Here is a 21,113-nt window from a genome sequence, read left to right as displayed (position 1 = left end):
GTTTTTGTCTACATTATATTGAAATGTTTCATTATTGGAAACATTTTAAGAGATTATTATTCTTAATATCTTAACAGATACTCTGACCCATAACTATCGTAAAATGCTTCAACTGGAAGTAGACACCTTTTGCGCATGCTGGGTACCGATCGGGTTTCCGGTACAGATCGGGTAGTGACACGGACCACGCTTGATATTTGGGGAAATCGACGGCGCATTTGGAGTACACTTCGAATTGGGACAGCCGTCGTCGCGTGGCGGTGACGTAATCGCACTCAAAATGCGTACTTCAAGTGTGTGGTCTCTGAATTGGGACACAGCCTCAGATGGCTGAATTACCTCTTCAGTGTGCCATCAAGGTTGGCAAAGGCCTGGTAACAAGCCATTAATCTGACTCAGGTGTGTTGGAACAAGGATAGATCTAAAAGCTGCAGGACAGTAGCTCTCGAGGACTGGAGTTGGAGGCCCCTGCCATAATCTAATGGGCAGTGGTGGTTACATCGATCTTTCATGTATGGGTGAAATATATATTTTAAAATGTGAAATGGCATGTAAGGATCCTATTTTATAACTCTGAAATACATATCTAGATATTAATGTAGACTGAGAGTCATCCAGTCTTTACCAAATAAAGACATAGCTTGCACTGAAGAAATACATGTAACCTTGTGTCTTATACTTACCTTGGCAGCCTTAGCAGAGCTAGTTGCTGTTGGCGGCCGCTTGGCAGCAGTAGGTGTAGTTGCCTTGGGTACAGGGCTTTTTTTATTGGCTGAAGCAGTGGTGGGGGAGGGGCGTTTGGCCGAGTTGGCCTCGCCATTTGTGGAGAGAGTGGATGGGCGTGATTTGGCAGAATCTGGTTTGGTGGAACCTGCATTAGGCTGGTGATTATGAAATTAAAGAAGCCAAAATAATAGTAAAAAAAAGGAGGACAGCGCAGAAAAGTAAGGAAGAAAAAGAAAGACAGATAGAAAAAGAAAAAGCTGCAGTGAACTCAGCAATGACTGCAATGACAGCGTGATATAGCAGCCCAGCCAGCAACCATAGATAATCATAAAACAGGCCATAAATTATAAAACCGACTAAGCAATTTATAACCAGCTTAGAAAGGTCATGATTACTAAATAATGAAATTACAGGCCTCAAATGAGATAAAATGAGCAGTAGCCCACAGCTGCATGTAATATGGAAATTCAATGTCAGACACTGGACAGATTCACAAACACGTCAGCTAGCATGCAGTTAGTGGACAGTGAGTTTCATTTGTGTAAGCTTATAATGTAGAAAGTTGTATGAAAACTCTCTGGCCTCGTGGCTTTAACGTAAACAGTTAGCTTAAATGCTACCTACTGGGAACATGTCAGTATGAAAGCGGTTTATTTGCCAGTTGGTCACTAAAGTTCTTTGGGTTTTTCTCTTTACTCCTAAATTTATACTCATTTACTCCAAAGGTGATAGTCTATTATGTATATAATTCTGTTCTGTATGTATACACTTGTTTCATTAACAGTAAAGCAGCTAAAACCGATTAATGAAACAGGTTCAATAGAGGGGAAACAATGAGACAACCTGAGGCAATACAAATGGTTTTACAGGTCAAGATTTTTTTCGTCAAGAACATTTTTTTTTGTCACTACTAGCCTCAGTGTAACTATTACTAGTATGAGACAATAACTGGACCCTACCAAGGTAGCACAGAGTATCCAACTCCACCAGAATGGCACATCAATACATGCCAGTGCCAGAGGTTTACTGTGTCTAAAGAGCATAGAGGAGATTCCAGGAAACAGGCAGTTACTCTAGGAGAGCTGAAAAGGGTTGGTTCTTAAGCCAACATCAAAACCGGTATTTGATCCTTTGTCTAAGGAGGAATAGGACGAGCACTGCCAGAACTACAAAATGACCCCCAGGAGGCCACAGGTGTGAATGTTTCTGACCAAACAATCAGAAATACACTGGATGGCTCAAGGGCCTGACGTCCTCTAGTGGGCTGTATTACTGTTTGTCCATCCATCTATCCATCTTCTTCCGCTTATCCAGAGCCGGGTCGCAAGGGTAGCAGCCTAAGCAGAGAAGCCCAGACCTCTCTCTCCCCAGCCACCTCCTCCAGCTTGTCCAGGGGAACACCAAGTCCACCAGAGAGATATAATCTCTCAAGCGTGTCCTGGGTCCCAGTGGGTCATACCCAGAACACCTCACCCAGGAGGCATCCTTGTCAGATGCCCGAACCACCTCAACTGGCTCCTTTCGATGTGGAGGAGCAGTGGCTCTACTCTGAGCCTCTCCCGGATGGCTGAACTTCTCATCCTATCTCTAAGGGAGAGATATTGCTGTCTGTAATATTCTTCAACATGTTGCTCAACATCAGTTTGGTGGTGGGTCAGTGATGCTCTGGGAAGGCATATCCATGAAGACAGGCACAGACCTCTACAGGCTGGGAAACAGCACCCTGGCAGCCATTAAGTATCTGGATGAAATCCTTGGACCCACTGCTGGTGAAGTGGGTCCTGGGTTCCTCCTGATGGACGACAATGCCAGGTCTCAAGTGGTAAGAGTATGCAAGCAGGAGAATTTATCCTGGAGAATAAAGGATGATTGACCCCAACGCTCACTTAACGTGAATCCAAAAGAACACCTCTGGGACATTAGGTTTCAGTCCCTTCGACACCGCCAGGTTACACCTCAGACTGTCCAGAAGCACAGTGATGCCCTGGTCCTGATCTGGGAGGAGATCCACCAGGATACCATCTCACTGGCAGCATGCACACAAGCACACGGGGGACATGCATACTACTGAGTACCATTTTGAGTTGCAGTGAAATTTCACACACATATATATATATATATATATGTGCATATATATATGTGTGTGTGTGTGTGTGTGTGTGTGCACGTGTGTGTGTAATGTAGTCCTGTCAATCAGAAAATAAAACAATTATTCCAACTGGCGCACATCAAACGCTATTCACACCAAGCTTAGGGTTACCACCTATGATGTCATGGGCCTCAGAAGGTAAAATACTGGTGTGACCAAGACTTTAGACAGACACACACAGACCTCCCCTAGCACACACACAAGAGATAAAGGAAATATGTTTCTGTGATTTCTGTGATCAGCTTCTGCAGCATTTGTAAGCAATTGTGTGTCTTGCTCAAGGACACTTCACAGGCTTTCGTTGCAACTGTGGGAGGTCAGACTTGTTATTATCGGGTGACTGCTTTTACCACGATGACTGTGCAGTTTGCGTGCTGGAAATGTGCGTAGATGACACTAATTATTCTCTTTATGCGTGTCTGTATGTGACCCACCTTGCTCTTGCTGTCAGGGCTCGCCAGGGTCTTGCTACCATTCCCTGTGGGAGACTTGGCCGTCCCTTTCACACCCTTCTCCTCCTTCTTCTCATCTTTGTTGGTCTTCTCCGGCTTGTCCACCTTTTCTGCCTTCTCATTGGCCTTGTTGTTTTTCTCCGCGTTCATCTTCTCTAGCTTTTCCTCGTTTTTGATTATCTTCTCAGACTTCTGGTTCTTGTCTGGGCCGTAGTCCTTCTGCTGTTCTTCCTTCTTGTCAAAGTTGTCAATCTTGTCTGTTTTCCCAGACACGGTGTCTGTCTTCTCCTGCTTGTCTTTGTTGTCAGATTTAACTGCGAAAGAAAGAATGCTGTCATTAGCGTCAGACTATTTTAACAAACCCTGTTGCATAATGAGTAACGGGATGTGACTGGAGACAAAAGAGCCCACATATATAAATTCAAAATTGTAACAAAATTCTAATAAATGTCATCAAATATCAAGATTCTGTTCAACTTACAACATGATTTTGAAAGCTGCTTTGCAGTAAGCAAAAGGGGGATGTACATATTATGTGCAGTCTAGTTCATATTCTCAAAATCTCTATATCTCTAGCTTAAAAAAAAAACAAAACAAAAAAAACGCCACTGCACTTTACAGGAAAGGCCAGAGTCATCTTTATTTTCTGAGGCGGCTGAAGTCCTTCAACATCTGTTGGACAATGCTCAGGATTTTCTGTGAGTCTGTTGTAGCCAGAGCTATCCTCTATGCTGTTGCATGCTGGGGCAGCAGGTTGAGGGTCGCAGATGCAAATAAACTGATCCGCAAGGCCAGTAATGTTGTGGGGATGGAGCTGGATTCCCTTAAGGTGGTGTTGGAGAGGCGAATGTTGTCCAAGATAAAGACAATGCAGGATAATACCTCCCACCCACTCCATGACGGGCTGGCTAGTCACAGGAGCACGTTCAGTGACAGACTGAGATTACCAAAAAGCACCACTGAATGACACAGGAAATCATTCCTGCCTGTGGCCATCTCCCTGTACAGCTCCTCCATCTAACACACTGTAAACACTGCAATAGTTACATCCTTTTTGCACACACTCTTTTCTACTCAGTAATGTTGCTGTCAACATTCTTGACATTTATTTATAATCACCTCCGTCAATCCTTGATATTTATTATTTAGTGATTTGTATATATTGTTCTATTTCTTAAATTTCTTAAATCTGTAACATATTGTATTGTTAAATAGTCTTGTCTGTTTCTGTTATTGATATTTATACTGGAGCAACTGTAACCCACATAATTTCCTTAGAGATTAATAAAGTATGCTGATTCTGATTTAAGATAAGTGCTATCTGAGCAGAAAGCATAAATCCGTTTTAACATTTTACTTTCTACAAGGTTAAATAAAAATCAGCCTCACAAATCAATCATCCAGGCATAATTTTAAACATTCTGTATGTTTTAAACCAGCGGTTCCCAACCTTTTTTGCACCACTGACCGGTTCGTTTATTGTATTTATGGTGGATAAATACAACAAAATAAAACCAGTACTGGTACCAAAAAAAAGATTTATTCATAACACACGGGAAAAGACCCAGAGAAACGGAGTTAACGATAAAAAACAAAACGATAAAAACCCTGAAAACCATAAACTGAAAATCTCAACTCTCGTGGCCCGGTACCAAATGACTCACAGACCGGTACCGGTCTGTGACCGCTGCTGAAAAAATAAATAAAATAAAAGACAAATGTAGTAATGAGTAAAAGAAACCAAAGCTGACTTATCCACCCATCCCGGAGCTTTTTCTGGCACTAACAATGTGCACTCATTATTTGTTAAATGGCCCTCGTCATATCCGTGTAAGCAAAGGCCATCTGAGGCTATGAAGAAACCATGTCTGTGAAATGATAAAGATTATTCTGTCCTGTGAAATGTGAGAATATACAGTGACATACAAACAGGACCAAGCTTGAGCACAAACTTTAATCCAGTGTGGCACCTAAATGATGACACAGTGCTAATGTTGAAGGTTGTGTTCACCAACAAAACCCATCACATCAAATGATCTTCTGGTTGCAACTGCACTTTTGTTATTTATAGATTTGAATCTCCACATGGAAGGTTTTATGTAGGTCGAGGCAGCAGATGATTCTGGGTCTGGCTGGTAAACAGGCCAGCACCATCTATTTTATTGCACTGCCTTATGTAAGAGCTTGCAATGGTGAGGCTGTATCCTCACAATAATCCATGTCAGAGGGGTCGAACCCTATCCAACCCTGAACCCTTTTTAAGAGTCGATCTGTCATCTTTTTTATGAACTAGATGACTTATATCTCTCTTATGATTCATCTATAATTAGATTTTATTTGTCTTTATTTGTATTGTACTGTTACAAAATATCACTGCATATTTAGCATTACAAAATATCTAAACCGTTTCTTTTAAGAAACACCATCTATCATTAAATGCTTAATAACTACAAAGTGCAGAGTACTCTAACAGATTGGAGAATAAAACTAAAGCAAACACAAAATGAGGTTCCAGCAGGAAGGTTTTAAAGCTGCATTTGCAAGTGAAATTAATAGGTTGTTAGTCTCGATTTAAAGGTCTCGATGGTGATCTTAATAAATTATTCCACAACAGCAGAGCTCTACCACCAACTGAGTCCTTAATAATCTGGGAGATACTTAAATAGCTTGCGCCCTGTGATCTGAGTTATGGTGGAACATGGAGACCAAAAAAATGATCTCCAACGACGGTGAAAGGAGGGCTGTGTTATGGGCCCAGTTCTTCCGTATCTGGTTAACATCTCTGAGGATGATATGGCAATCACTGAGTGTATTTTTCTAATACATTTTTGTAATCATTCATCAATAGACTATCTTCAGCACCTCTCCCAAGAGTGAAAATCCTCAAATTAAATGTGGTGTGTTTTTCTCACTATGAGAATGACAGAATGACATCATGAAGAACAAAGAGTACAAAAAACACCTGAAGTTTGGCCTACAGGGATACTTCTACATAAAATTTCCACATTATTTGAAACTTTAAACATGCCACTGTAATAATACTCGTGTTTACATAAATTCCAGTGTTTTTCAGTGTGTGACCTGGTTATGAAGAACCTTTGGCGGTAATAACTGATCCACAGAGGAAAAAGGACAATAAAGTGAAAGAAAGAAAGAAAGTAAACAGGGATACATGAGGAGAGCAGAGGGGAATATTTAATGAGGTCGATGGGGTTAAGGACACAGCCGGCGGGGCTGAGGGCTGGGAGCAGAAAACGACAGAGGCCTTTTGTTGCCATGAAGACACATGTTATGTAACTGTGACAGTGGAAAGGCCTGGCTGTGCTGTACCCTAATGCCTCCCCCCCTCTTGCCCCCTGTTTACTGCGCAATAACCGCTCTTCCTCCTTTCAACCGATGGCAGCTTGCTGCTGCTGTGCTTTCTCCAACAATCAAGCAGCATCTACAGCTGCCATGAAAAAAGATCCATTTTCTTGTGCTGCTCTTAACTGGAGCTGCAAACTAGCCTGCAGTAGAGATCAAATCAGGCACAAGCAGTAATGAGCACGGAAAGTTGCCACATGGATGGCTCACGTGTGCCGGTAAGGTGCCACAGTATGGCCAGCATTCAGTGCTACTGTCCTATTTATCCTGCTGCTTCTCTCTTTTTACTGGTTGTCTGCCCTGGTGATTTATTTTGTGGTAGTTTATCAAACTGTAAATGAAGTCACTTCCTGCCCTGGAAGGTTAAGCTAATGTTAATGCAAACTCATAACTTGCTGCAGTGGCTTCTTAAAGAGGCCTTCTTTGTTAAATTAATTTAAATGGCCTTGATGGCCAAGATTTATTGCAGAGTTTTGTCTGATTTTGGTGAAAATAAGTCAATATTATCCATTTCATTCAAATAGCAGCAAACAAACTAAAAGGAGAATTTGATGACAGAAGAAATGAGGCATCCTGACGTCTTCAGCTGCAGTGAACAGCAAAGGTCCATAAAATGTGTCTCTTATTCCAAACAATATTACTCAGCGTCTTTTTTAGTCTTTCGATAAAGGCAGAAATCAACACTGAGTGTTATAGAAACTTCTCACAGACAGTGAAATCCAGCCAGTGCAAAAGAATACTGAGTTGGCAGCACACTTCATTAACACGTTCCAGTTTGATCAATTAGATCAAAATCAGTGGAGCAGAGGCACACATACTGTCCTTTTCATGCCACACATTCCTTTTCTGTGGTGCCTGCATTTAGCCACAATAGAACTTTACTAGTGATAGTTCAGCAATACGAAGCACAAGATTCAGCGACAAGCTTTCTGTGGCTTTAAATAACCTTCTTAAATCCTTCTTCATACAAGCCTAGAGACTGGTTTGTGATATCCTGGTAACCAAAATGTGTAGTCCACAACCAGGTGGCAAGTTGTTGTGGGAGGTATAGCATGTGCAACCACACTGGCTTACTTAAAACAAATGCTGGTCACACAGCTGGTGACCAGCACAAGGAGGAGGTGCCAGGCTGTGGCTGCATAATGTTCTTCCACGTGCTACTGAGGCCCCCCTCGTTAAATGAATAAATTGTTGCCAATACATCCTCTTTCTTCAGACTTCAATCATCCAATCCAGTAAACGAAACAATGGCACTGGCAGACAAGATTGAGTTTTTCATGGGTGCGACCCAAATACTCAACTCTGGTCCTCAACTCATAAAAAGGGGAAACAAACAGGCTTTTCAATGATATAAAATTTAGTGCCTGAAGCATTGTTGCAAGAAATAAACACGAATGTCCTCATTTTTTCGCCTCTATAGACAATGGGCTTCTATGGACAAAACAGATTTCCCCAGAAAAGTTGATCTGCCCTGCCATTGAAGCCCCAGCCTTCACATGTGAAAAATACATCCGGACACTCATCAACCAATGTGCAAGATCATATCTGTTAGACAGTCATCCAATGAGATGAAACCCAATGATGAAGAAAACCCATTCCCCCTCACTGAATTGTCTTATTACATCTCAAACTAGAGAAGGAGATGACAATTAAAAGAGGCTTAACCTTAGAAATAATGAAAATGAATTACATCCAGAATAAATTTGAATCCCCTTGGAGGAAAATATCCTTTGGCCAGACAGCCTTCACAGTAGGATTAGCCTTGTTTTCGATCAAGCTACTCTTACAAATATATTATTGCCATCGCTATCTTCTCTTTGTAGGTAGTCTTGACTGTATGTAATCTTGCTAAACAGCAAGCTTGGTCTGCTGTCATTGGTGTTGCCATTTGTCTTTTATTTCTCTAGTGAACAGAGGTTGCCCGAGGGTCACTGACCAGTCTCTATGCCTGTGTGACTGAGACCTATTGAACGTTTACCTTTAGCTGTTCAGCTGAGTTTACTAGTTATATGTTACTTGAATTATTCCTTAGTGAATGTGAAAAAGGTGGTACATATATATATATATATGTCATCTGACCTACATGCTGCAAGTATTAAATATGATAGAAAGGTGTTCTTGTGGGAGGCGAACCCAAGGAGCCTTTTATGTGGAAAGTGGTGGCAAAGAGGATCTGTGCTGTCTCAGCAATGCTATGTATGTAGAAACCTGTGTGTTATCCATTTTATATCTGCTTTTAGGACCTCAGATTGCTAGTGTTTGTTGGCTGGACTGCATTGTGGTGATATATGTGTTTGTAGATCACAGCATACAATTTGCTGACTAAAATGTCAAATACAGAGAACAAAGGATACCATCAAAATTATTCTTTAGTTACTCAGTGAAACTCAGAGAAACGCAACAACATGGACCGCAGACACATCAGGACTGCTCTATGGTTTCCACTATATTTCATACCCTGATTAATAAACTGGTGGTTTTATTGCTCGGTTTTCACGGTCACATTACTGCACCCTGGCACACCAGCAATATGACTCATCCAACATGAACAAGTCAGATCATCCATACCATCATACCATGCTACAGCTGCTAGCAACCAACTGCACATGCTGGTGTCTGTAAGTAAAACAGAGAGAGAAAGAAACAGCTGACTGCTGTGTAAATCAGAACATGGCCATACTACTCACTGTCATTCCCCTCTACGGTGCATACCTCCACCTGTCCAGGCTCTCTTCCTCCTGCTCCCTGCTCACAGTACAGATCACAATGAAGTCTACAAACTCCAAACATCATTGTCCACGGAGACTCCTGCCTGACCTCATCTGTCAACCTGTCCAACAAGAATGAGCTCAAAGCAAGGGCGCAGATTTGGCATCGACGGAAGGGACATGTCCCCACCAATATCCAGTGATTATTGAATTGTCCCCACCAATAATTTGATCTCTTCGAGTAAAGAAAAACAAACCCGATAGAAAGAAAAAAAACCAATCTGTCAACGTCTCATTCACCTAGAGTAAGAGTTAAATTACGTTCTCTACTGGAGTCCTACGTCATGTGACAAATATGGCCAATGTGATTGGCTGTGCCTTTCAGGGAGCTCTGTTTAGTTTTAGCAGCAGCAAGCCTGCGCTGCAAGGACCTGCAAGGAGGAGAGGAGGATGGCAGCAAAAAGGAAGAACCTGGATATAAGTATTTTTCAAAGAAACCTGTAAGTTACTTAAAGTCAAGTTAACTCGTAAAATGTGTCCGTCTTAGTAACGTTAAAGGCTATTCTAGGCTTTGGCCCACATCGGTCTAAAACTGTATGTAACCATGAATAACGTGTTTTGGAAACTAACTGCACAACATGCAGCACTATTAGTTCGCTCAGTCTCTGAGTAGCATTTCTAATTTTGATTGAAACTGTCAGAGAAAACGGCAGCCTCGAGCAGCCAGGATATTAGTTTACAGAGGCTGTTAAAAATATATGTCTAACATTAAAATGTTGGCGACACAATAATTCCATCCTAATGGCACTGACATATTCATAGGGTTAATTTTTGACACAAAATATCATGAGGTAGTCACGATTTTGCAAATATTCCACCTTGTAGTGAAGTTTGCACAAATTGTTTAAAAATGCACTCACCCTACAAACATTACTGATGAGTCAAGATCTGCACAAAGTGACAGAAACACTGAAGCAGCTACACATTTTATTCTTATTGTCATGTTTGTCCTATTTGTCAGGTGACAGAAGAACCAACACAAAGCTCAGAGAGTAATGGTGATGCAAGATCACAGGTGAAATTGGATGATGACTTGATGGTTCATGACTGTATTTGAAGCACATGTGTGACTGCATGTATGTGGAATGTCTCACTGTTATTCATCAGGTGACAGAGGCAGCTCTGCCATGTTGTAGCTCGGACAGAGGTGAAGAGCCGAGGTCACGGGTGACTGACTGATGATTTGGTGCTATAGATTAACTAGTATTTATTATCATGACAATTGTTAGGCTGCTGATGTAAATAGATTCATTAGTGTACATTTGACAAAGAATCTGAATCGACATGTCTCACTTTTTATATGGCACGAATCGATGTGTTATTTTATCAGGTGGCAATATGTCTTAGTGCAGTCAGAGGGGAAGAGCCAGGGCCAAAGGTGAGGCACATCAAGCACATAATAATAATTGTAATCTGAGGATAAAATGTATCTACTGAGGCTGAAAGAAGCTTCAGTGCTCTCAAAAGACTAAAAAGATGGCTAAGGTCAACAATGACTCAAATGAGATTAAACAATGCTGCTGTGTGTCCACCAGGAGAGACTGGACAGTATAGATGTAAAACAAATATGCCAGCAGTTTATCTCAGTTAACGAGAGGAGCAGGCATGTGTTTGGCTGCTTCACATAGTGGACATTGGGTTGTTGTGTGGGGCACCAGTAGTATTAATGTCTGTTGCTGTAACAGTAGTTCATGTTTAGAATAAAAAATCCCAGCTCACTGATTTGATCGGAGCAGTAGTGCCTAAAATGTTGCATACTTTTGCTGAGAGATCTTTTACTCTGTGGTAATCTTAGATGAGTAGCTTTATGGACAAAAACCAGCAGGTCATTCAGTGTTCCCTTAGTGCTAATGTATAAGAGATGTTGGTGTATTATAACTGAAGTAATGTTGTTAAGTCCTTAAAGTCATATTCTTTTATTGTCATGACTGTATTTGAAGCTATTTTTATTTTTGTATGATACCTGATTTATATGGAATATGGCTGAAGTAAACAAAAGTCTAAAATACTTAGTCAGTTATTTGTTTAATAGTAATTTAACATTATATAATTGACGTATAATTATACATCATAATTATATAATTCATTATATAATTATGAATTGTAATTTTAAATGGTTTAAAAGCATGTAGAATAGCATATGTAGGCAAGTATATTTCTCCTTTTGTTATCAAGAAAATGGTAAAATGGCCTGCATTTGTATAGCGCTTTACTCAGTCCCAAAGGACCCCAAAGCGCTTTACACTACATTCAGTCATTCACCCATTCACACACTGGTGATGGCAAGCTACGTTGTAGCCACAGCTGCCCTGGGGCACACTGACAGAGGCGAGGCTGCCGGACACTGGCGCCACCGGGCCCTCTGACCACCACCAGTAGGTAACATGGGGTTAGTATCTTGCCCAAGGATATTTGGCATGCAGCCGGGAGGCAGCCTGGGATCGAACCACCGACCTTCTGATTAGTGGCTGACCTGCTCTGCCACCTGAGCTACAGCCACCAAGAAGGAACGACAAAAAGGAAAAAAAAAAAGAAACGGGGCAGGTTCGGTTGTTGACTCATTGACACATACTTCTTTACTGCTCCTGACTTCCTCATATAGTACTAGTTTTTTTCTGTTGGACAAATTATAAAATTTTATGTTGAATTTAAAATAATTAAAACAATGAATAATACTAGATATTACATTTAATACTTAATTGAGCTGCAGTTAACAGATATTGTAGCAAACTAACAATTTAGTAAATTGTGTTTATGAAATTTTGTAAATTGTAAATGAAGGTGGAATAAATCAGAGCTTTGTTTCACTCCTTTCACTGGCTTTGTGGCTACACTGAAGCGCAATACAAATTGTTTAGGCTTATGAAAGATGACGGTTTGGGTTAAATATATGCTGTTCACATCATTAACCTTGCAAATTAAAAAACACTTAAGTATAATGTGCCTCATTGGTTTTAGCCTCACTGTTACAAAAAGCAACTTTGTAACATTTGTGGTTATAACTGTTAGCATTTAGCAAAACGTATTCAGCTAGCAAAATTAAACTAACAAAACATGACCAGAAGATGCCATTTCCAGCTTTTCTGACAACAAACAAACCAGGAAGTAAAGTACTTATTTTATGTAAAAACTGTTTTGCTGATTTATTTGATTGTGTTCTGACCTCCAGTTAAAAAACAAAAACCATGATCTGTTTTGGGCTACAGATGAACCAGCTGCTTTTTAACGTTAGTTTGCTGTTATTAACGGGAACGACTGATACTACCAAATTTAGCAGAGTCCAAAAAGACCTTTGAGTGCCTAGTTCGAGCACAAAACACCTATATAAGTACCAGTCTCAGTCCTTTGAATGAGCTCTAAAAACCACAGGCAGCTGCTGTAAGCTGTGTCTTGTTTGAGAGTCCAAGCACATAACGAAGCTTTTGATGCCATCAGCTGAAAGACGTGTCTTAAATGAAAGCTGCCGTTAGCTGAGCCTAACTGTTCTTAATATCTGCTTATTTTCAGTCTGTGTCGTGTAAGCTCAAGATTTGAGCCTTGCAGTTGTCTGCCCCCTCCCTTCACAGTTGTGTACTTTGTCGTGCGTGTGGTACGTGTAGCTGTGAGTCCCTTCTGTGCTGAATGAAGACAGCACCTTAAGTTGCAGACATGCTGTCTGTTGTGAGTGTGTCTGTGTGGGTGTGTGCCTTTAGAATCTCAAAGATTCACGTCAGTGGAAGCTGTTCACCTACACACACATACTGTGTGTATGAACAAATATGCACACACACAATTCTAGAAATAGCCGCTCTATATTTGAATGAGTACAGTCAGTGTCAAAGTCTAATCAATGTTCCAGCTTTCTGTCAACTGCAGGCTGCAAAACAAAACAACACACTGAATGGATGGATTAAACAGTTAGAGGCATGCAGCTAAAAGTAAACCAGCAGAAGCCATTACAATAAGAGCAAATGGTACATATTAAATAATCTCAGATTGGGTCTATTCAGCCTATTCTTTTATGTTTTGTCACACAAACACTTCCAATGACTGATACTCACATTAAACATGGACACAGTTTCAAATAATGAGGTCAGTACAAGTAATCCCTGCGAGCAACTGGATCAGGCTAGACTGCACTAAACACTATGTTTCAGGCAGTTTTTCCTACTCTTGCATCTGTATGACATCAGTGACAGCGAATATCCTTAGAAGGTCATTGCAGGCAAACAACTCTGGCTGATCAAACCTTTCACGTAGGGCAGCTAATCAAAAATAAGCCTTCAAGTAAACTAAGGCCCTGACTGAGATAAACGAAGATTATTTTCAACTATATATCATGCAAAGCTACTTTAGTAGTCTTAAAATAAAGGTATGGTACAAAAAGTGAGCAGAGCAGGGCCTCTCTACTCAGTCTCGGAACATTAAATGGACTGACTCCTCATAGCGCTTTTCTACTCAACTCAAAGCGCCACATTCACCCATTCATACCCATTCACACAAGCACTTTCTTCTATGCTTTTTAAATACTTTCTACCTAACACTCACACACATTCACACTCTGATGGATCCTTCAGAGAGCAATTTGGGGCATGCATACAGGGAGAGCCAGGGACCAAACCACCCACCTTCTGATCAGTAGATGACCTGCTCTACCTCCTGAGCTACAGCCACCAAGAAGCAATGATGATGAAACAAAAGCATGGGAAGAGAACAGGCAGAAGATTATGGCAGAACACTGTTATAGATGATTTGTTGTTATAGATAAAAGGCTATAAAAAAGGAAATTATCTATGACAGAGTTCTCCCATAATCCTCTGCCTGTTCTCTTCACATGCTTTTGTTTCACCATCGGTCTCAACCTGTGAAAATGTCCTTTGAATATCTCTAGGCACTCATAAAAGAATTCTGCACCATGATCTATGTTAGACACTCATCAGATAAGATGAAACACGATAAAGATGTGATGTTATTTCCCAGACTGATTTATCTTATTTCATAACCTGTTAGGAGAAGATGTCAATTAAAAGAGACTCAACCTTTTACGTTTTTTTATAGTACGAGTCCCCTGGAGGAGAACGTCTATTGGCCAGACGGCTTTCAATGTAACACTGACCTGGTTATGGATCATACCTCTACTTCAAATACAACATCGTGATTCTTCCTCCCCCTTTGCAAGAAATCTTATGACCTGGTTAAACAGCTCTTGTCTGCTGTCATTTCCTTTATTCTTTGTCATTCTGTCCACATTATTTTCAGTGTGTTTACTAGCCATGCAACTTAGCTATACATTGATTCCAAACTTAAGTTAGTGGCCGTGTAAGATAACCCTCTCATACCTTTATTACATTACTTTATTACACATTACTCCACATATTGACATGTGCAACTGCCATACACTCCTTTCAACTCAGCTCATTAACTTGATTAACTGCTATCATAAACTAGAATGACACTAGATGTACGCTGTGGATAAAAACTGGCTTCTGTGAAAACTGAAACTGATATGGCAGCCTATTAAAGAAATAAAGCCTCTTACTGAAGTTTAAAATGCATCTCTTTTCACTCTGGCTTATTGTCTGAAAGGAAGCCACAGCAGACAGCTAAATTTAGCCAAATGTAATTGTGCTGTAATGATATGTGGTCAGTTGAAGTGCAGAGGAAGGAAGGGCAAAGAAAGATCTGCTGCTACTCACGAATTTAGGTGTATAATGTTAATGCTCCAGTGACATAAGGAAGATTTTAAATTTAATTGAAGATAATAAACTCTCCTGGCAAGGCGAAACCCTCTACACATTTAGTCTTCATGGTTTGGATTTTGCTAGTGTGGGATGCCCCACAATATACAATGTGGCTATGGGTTGAAGTAACACTATTAATTTAACTACCTTGGGCTGCTCCAACAAGTTTGCAATGCCCATCTCACCAAATGCATATACATTTTTGTGAAAGCAGTGGGCGTAGCTACTACTACTACATTGTCACAGTTTTTCAAGAATGCAAGTACACAGCATGGAAATAAATAAAGCCAATGCAGAAGTGGCTAAAACTTAAATTTTTGTATAGAAGCCTGTGGCCTTAGTAAGCTAATGACTTTGTGGGTTTAGTCACTAGTTTCAAGTCAACATTAACAGGAGTCACAATGAGGATACAACAGCTCACTGGCAAACGGCTTGCGTTTGTTACCCAAGCCATTAGAAAATGAGCATGCAGGGTCACTAGGTCTCACAGTGAGATCTACCATTGATGGACTTTTTAAAGACAGAGCCATTTGATGGCTGCGATAGTCTTTGCTTTGCATGTTTCTACTTTTCTGTTTGCACAGCAGCATCTAATCTCACTATGCCACACAGAAGCATTCTTGCGCGCATGGCATTCTTTTTTATTGGTTAATAGTATTTGGGAAACACTATTAACCAAAACACTGGATTATATTAAGTTCACCTTCTGGCAGATGAGGCATTTTACATGCTACTAGATGTCAGCAAAATGTAGAGAAATATACAAGACAAGTATACGCTGTATAAACTGATTTTTTTTTGGTAGAACGTAAATATTATTCAGTCAAGCAAAACACGTGACTGTGTGCTGATTGGTTGATGCATAGTCATGGCCTCCAGTGACTACAACTACACACATAGAGGGAGTCAAGAAGTCTTACCCGCTGTGTTTAGCTTACTATCTTGAGAGACGTTAGCTGATGCTCCAACAGGGGGTGGGACAGGAATTAGAAAATTGCTCTCGCAGCTTCCATGATGTCTCTTTGGGGGTGGGGAAGATGGCAAAACAGGAGATGTCATTAATGGGGAAACCATCATTGTCGCCATTGCAGCAGCTGCCTCGGTGCCGTCCGTGACCGTAAGTGAGCGCCGGACAGCCACGTGTTGGTAGGGCGCCCTGGTCAGGCATGCTGTTCCTGTCATGGTAAAATTCAGCACATTTGGTGCCATCACTGGTGAGCCTCCCATACTGGTGGGGTATGTCCCTGCCATTACCATGGGAACAGCCAGATGTGAACAGTCAGACATTGCTCGTCTCACTGCAGCCCGCTGTGGAGCATCACTACTATGGTTTGTTTTTGTTTCTCTGTTACATGGACGACACGATCCCGCTCTGCCATCCTCAGCGCCATTTAAATCCCGGCACATTCTGGGACTTGCAACCTCGTGCTCTTTTTCAACACTAATATCCTCTGATGTCCACGATCCTGACGTTCTCTTTTCAGTATGGCTTGAATATTCTCTTTCCAATCCACTCTGTCCAACACTAGTGGTAGTTTTGTTGGCTGAGGCCGCAGGTGGGTCTGTGGTTTGTGCAGCAGTGGGACCAGATTTGCTCAGGGTTAAGTCAGCAGATGGAAGAGCAGTCTCACCAGGTTGTGTATGAACACTTTGCTTTTCTAAATATGGCTTGAGGATTTGGTTTCCAGTTGTACTTGCAGGAAAAGTTTCTCTGTGCTTTCCGAGTAAGTTCCCAGATGATTTCTTCTCATCGTCTTGACTTCCAAGACTTAAGTTGGTGCTTCCAGTGAAGGAAGGGCTTGTTGTGCCTTGGCCAGAAGTCTGTTTTGCAGGAGAAAGTGAGCCCTGGCCCTGGACAGCCAAATCATCTTTGTTGCCTGTATTTTTTGCTTGCAGATTACTTTGGCCAATGTCGGGCTTGGGTATAGGTTTAGGGTCCAAGGCTGAATTCAGAATGGATGTCCCAGGTGAGAGAGAAGGTGAGGGTGATGAAGAGGATAGGGAGGAGTGGGAGGACAGGGGGCTGTTGGGACTTTGTGCTGCACTTCCTAATGACCCTCCTGCCTCCCCCACCCTAAGTCCACCCTCCCTCAATCTCCCCCCTTTGAACTCCTCATCATCGATTTTCTGTGCCGGCATGTTGAAGGTTTGGGCACCTGGAGCCTCGGCCATCACTCTGGACGATGTACCTTCCATCCTGGCTTGCCCTAATTTCACCTGATCTTCCTTCAAAGTTATTCTGGACCCTGCCTGAGCTGCAGTTGCAACCTGCCCCCCCAGTGCCATCTGGCCTTGGCAGTACCAGTCACTGTGGTGCATAGAGACTGGACTGGAGGGAAACAGTGGAGAGGAGGCCAGGAGCGCAGGGACGCTGACGCCAGAGAGAGTGCTGGAAGGTTTGTGTTGTTGATGCTGCTGCTGGTGCAGCTGCTGTTGATAATACCCACTGAATGGTTGTCCAAACCCGCTGCTGCCAGTAATAATCTCTGCTGGTATTGCGTGTCCTTTTTTGTGTAGTTTTTTTTTTCTTCCTTAGAGTTTTTTCGCTCTCTCCAGTAAGAATCGTTTTACTCTTGTCCAGGAGGCAGATCTGTCCTCGGTATCCAAAGTATCATGAGCTTAGAAAGCAGAGGAAGCAATGCATCCTTTCTTTTTTAAAGTGATGCCTCCCAGTTTGTGTGTTGACGTGCCCAAAGTGCATGTGTGCATGTGTGTGTGTGTGTGTGTGCACAATGCATGTGCATATAAGTGAGCCAAAAGAAGTGTGTGTGTGAGTCTAGTCGTCTCAGCTTCTCTCTGAGCTCTGCACTGATCAGCTGTGGGGGTAAATTGCACCTTCCTCTCTCTCTCTCACTCACACTCACTCCCTATGTCTTTATCTCTGTTCTCTTCCTCTCTCTCTCTCTCTCTCTCTCTCTCTCTCACTGACATCACACAGTCACATGACAGCCAGGAATATTCCCTCATTCGCTGGAGCGAGATTTCAGCATCCAACCCCTAGCGACAAACATGCACAGGCATACACACATGAAGACAAAGATTGCATACACACATGCGGGGAACATGCATGCACACATGCGCGCAAGCACCAGATCAATGGCTGCCACAGTCACTCGTCTGCCAAATGACAGCCAGTGTTCACATGTTGATACATGGCGAAAGACACGCTGAAGACTGTAATCATCCTGGTGAGACTTGTCTCCCTGTTGTGTCAGCCAGTGACTGGCCACAAAAGCAGACAAACTACATAATAAAATTTACCACAGTGACGTCGTGAAGTGCCACACAAACGAATTTACGTCTGAACCTTGCACTCTTGTCTCCATTAATTTGTGACTTCAGTTAAATTGTTTTGTGCTTTTCGCATTTTCCCTGTGCAAAGATTTTATCCACTTGACATGAATTACTGAATCAAATCCTTTCATTACACTTATTACTTTTACTGAGGTTCAATTAATTTATAAAGGGGCCAAATATAGCTGACATTTTAACAACAGATGACAATGTGACAACTCTGAACTCCAGACATGGGGTTTGGAAAGAACAGCATGCAGCCCAATGGAGCTTTAGCCAACAATCTGGAAATCCTCTGGACATTTTCATCATGTTTTTAACGGATCTAGGCCCATTTTCAGTTTTAGTGTTGGGGATGTCCCATGATAGCATTACCTTCAAACACCACAACCAGCTACTTCTTGCACACACATGGAAGTTTCAGTTGTGAGCAGTGTTGGGATAGTTATTCATGCTACTGCCTAAAATGCCCATGTTAAAGTAATTGTCATGTAGTTACTAGTTAACACTATAAACCTTAGGCTACGGCTCCACACACTAACAAAACCAACAATACAAAGCAAAGTTAAAAAAGGTTTGAAGGTTCCTTTGTAAGTGCGCATGCGCCATTAGCGTGCTGCCTGCTGTAACCCTAATTTCCTTCGGGATTAATAAAGTATTCTGATTCTGAAAAAAACAGACCAACGACACTTGAAATTCTACTGCACTGTAGTGAGTCTACTGTAGAAACATGAACAGGTAGAAATGGAGGCTACAATGCTGCAAGTCTAACTGCTCACCACTTGCCTTAATTACATGTTGACTGGCTTTGTGTTAGCATTAACCAAAGTTGTGTTAGCAGTATAATGCAGTTATTTCTGTCCTGAAAGCACTTTGCATTCTTATCTTCTACTTTTGTCCATTAAAAATTAAAAGAAATCTTTTCACCGCTCAAAACCTGTAGATCACCCAACCATTTCACTCCTCCTGGCAAATAAGCTGAAACCAGATGATTAAAGCAAGAAAACACATTATTCTTTTTCCTTCTTATCCGCTAACTTGCACTTAACTTTGTAATGAAAGTCACTACATATTTGTAACTGTAGCGCAATTACTCCTGTTATTATTGTTAAGAGATGGATCAGCATACATTAGCGGGTGTTTTATGGACAAATGGGCTTCTTTGTCAAAAAAAAACAAAAACAAGAGATCAAAAAGGGCATAAGTATTAAATCCTAAAATATATTTAATAGTATATTTGCAAAACCTACAACACACTCTGGCCTTTTTTAATGTAGCCCTTTAGCTCCATTAACTTCTATTCATGAAGAATTATCTTGCAAGTGACCTCTGAAGCATCTCCGGATGAATTGCAGCCAATGTCTCTACAATGGGATTAACATAAGTGCCACCGATTCTGCATTCATAACCATTACTAGACAAGGCTAAATGTTCTTTGATTCAAATTTCTGGAATATATAGTGCTATATATTTTTTAAGGCTCTTGCTTGCCTCCATTTTTCTTGTTGTTACTGGAATTCAAAAAACAAAACAAAAACAAAACAAGTAACAATAAAAGGATTGTTATTCCTATTAATTAGAAGGACAATAATAAGAATTCTTCTTCTTCTTCTATTCACAAATAAGAATAATAACCATTTAACAAAATTAGTTTTGCATATGAAATAATATACACTGCTGTACTGAATGCAGGGATGGACATCCAGAACAGGTTCCCAGAATTATATGTCTGCTTGCCTGTTGATCCTGCTTATCAGTTCCCCTTGTACTTGCATTACAATGAGGTGTTTTCAGTTCGTGTGACAATAGTGACACAGTCTACAGCACAGATATGAACATTACTTTCATTTTTCTTGCATAAAAGGACAAGAGCGTCCAGGGCAGAAATACCCACATTTTACTGCTAACATAACTTCAGTTTTTTGTAAGGACCCGCACAGACAACATGCTAACCCTAAGTTATTCAAGAACCCGCATGATGTTAAAGCTGAGTGAATACCCCAGGCCAGCAACCAGACACTAAACTTCAACAGGTGAGAAGCAGATGAGCAGTCAGATCCATTTCTACCTGTTCATGTTTCTAATGTAACATTACTGTCACGATTACTTTAAAGTCTCTTTTTGTTCATATTTAAATACTAGGAGAAACATATGTGTATCCTCATTAGGATAGGGATTGGTGTTGGTGTGTGGGACTGATGGTATGATGGTATAAATGGTGATTATTAGACTATGTGTCAGAAGGTGATTCTAGAGAGTAACATGAACGTAAAGTAACAAGCGGCATAATGACTTACTTTCTGCTTTCTGTAATTAAGTCAAGTACTGCGTTATTTTTTACAAAAAGTTTTCTGTGTATTATGTGTAATAATTATTATGAGTAATGACCCCAACACTGATCACAGCAAAGAGGGGAAAAACCTCCAACAGGCACAAACATTTGACCCACAGCATGTAATTCATTTGCAAGAATCTAATGTCTGTGCTGCTCAGTCATGGTGGTGACTCTCAAAATGGAGCAATGGGAATCGATAGGAGAATCTATAAGGAATTAAATGAATAAGTGATATTGTGGAATTACTAAATCCTTATCAATTCCCATCCCAATTCTGTTTACATTATACATGCTTCCCTTAGGCAG

The 21,113-nt window shown here is 41.1% G+C and overlaps 1 protein-coding gene across 1 annotated transcript in view; it reads right to left on the bottom strand.

The window, feature by feature from the left end:
• Positions 1-21,113, bottom strand: part of LOC102200499 (microtubule-associated protein 4-like) — a 117,984-nt gene that overhangs the window by 25,709 nt on the left and 71,162 nt on the right. The window contains exons 7-8 of the mRNA XM_005737561.1: positions 3,310-3,641; positions 684-881 (exon numbers count right to left, since the gene is read on the bottom strand). Coding sequence (XP_005737618.1) covers positions 684-881; positions 3,310-3,641 — 530 coding nt within the window. The remainder of the gene's footprint in view (positions 1-683; positions 882-3,309; positions 3,642-21,113) is intronic.

Source organism: Pundamilia nyererei, unplaced genomic scaffold (genome assembly GCF_000239375.1).
Source record: "Pundamilia nyererei isolate P.nyererei 1_Seehausen unplaced genomic scaffold, PunNye1.0 scaffold00077, whole genome shotgun sequence".
Taxonomy (NCBI): Eukaryota; Metazoa; Chordata; class Actinopteri; order Cichliformes; family Cichlidae; genus Pundamilia; species Pundamilia nyererei.
Note: the sequence above shows the minus strand (reverse complement) of the source record. Positions and strands in the feature narration are given on the sequence as shown.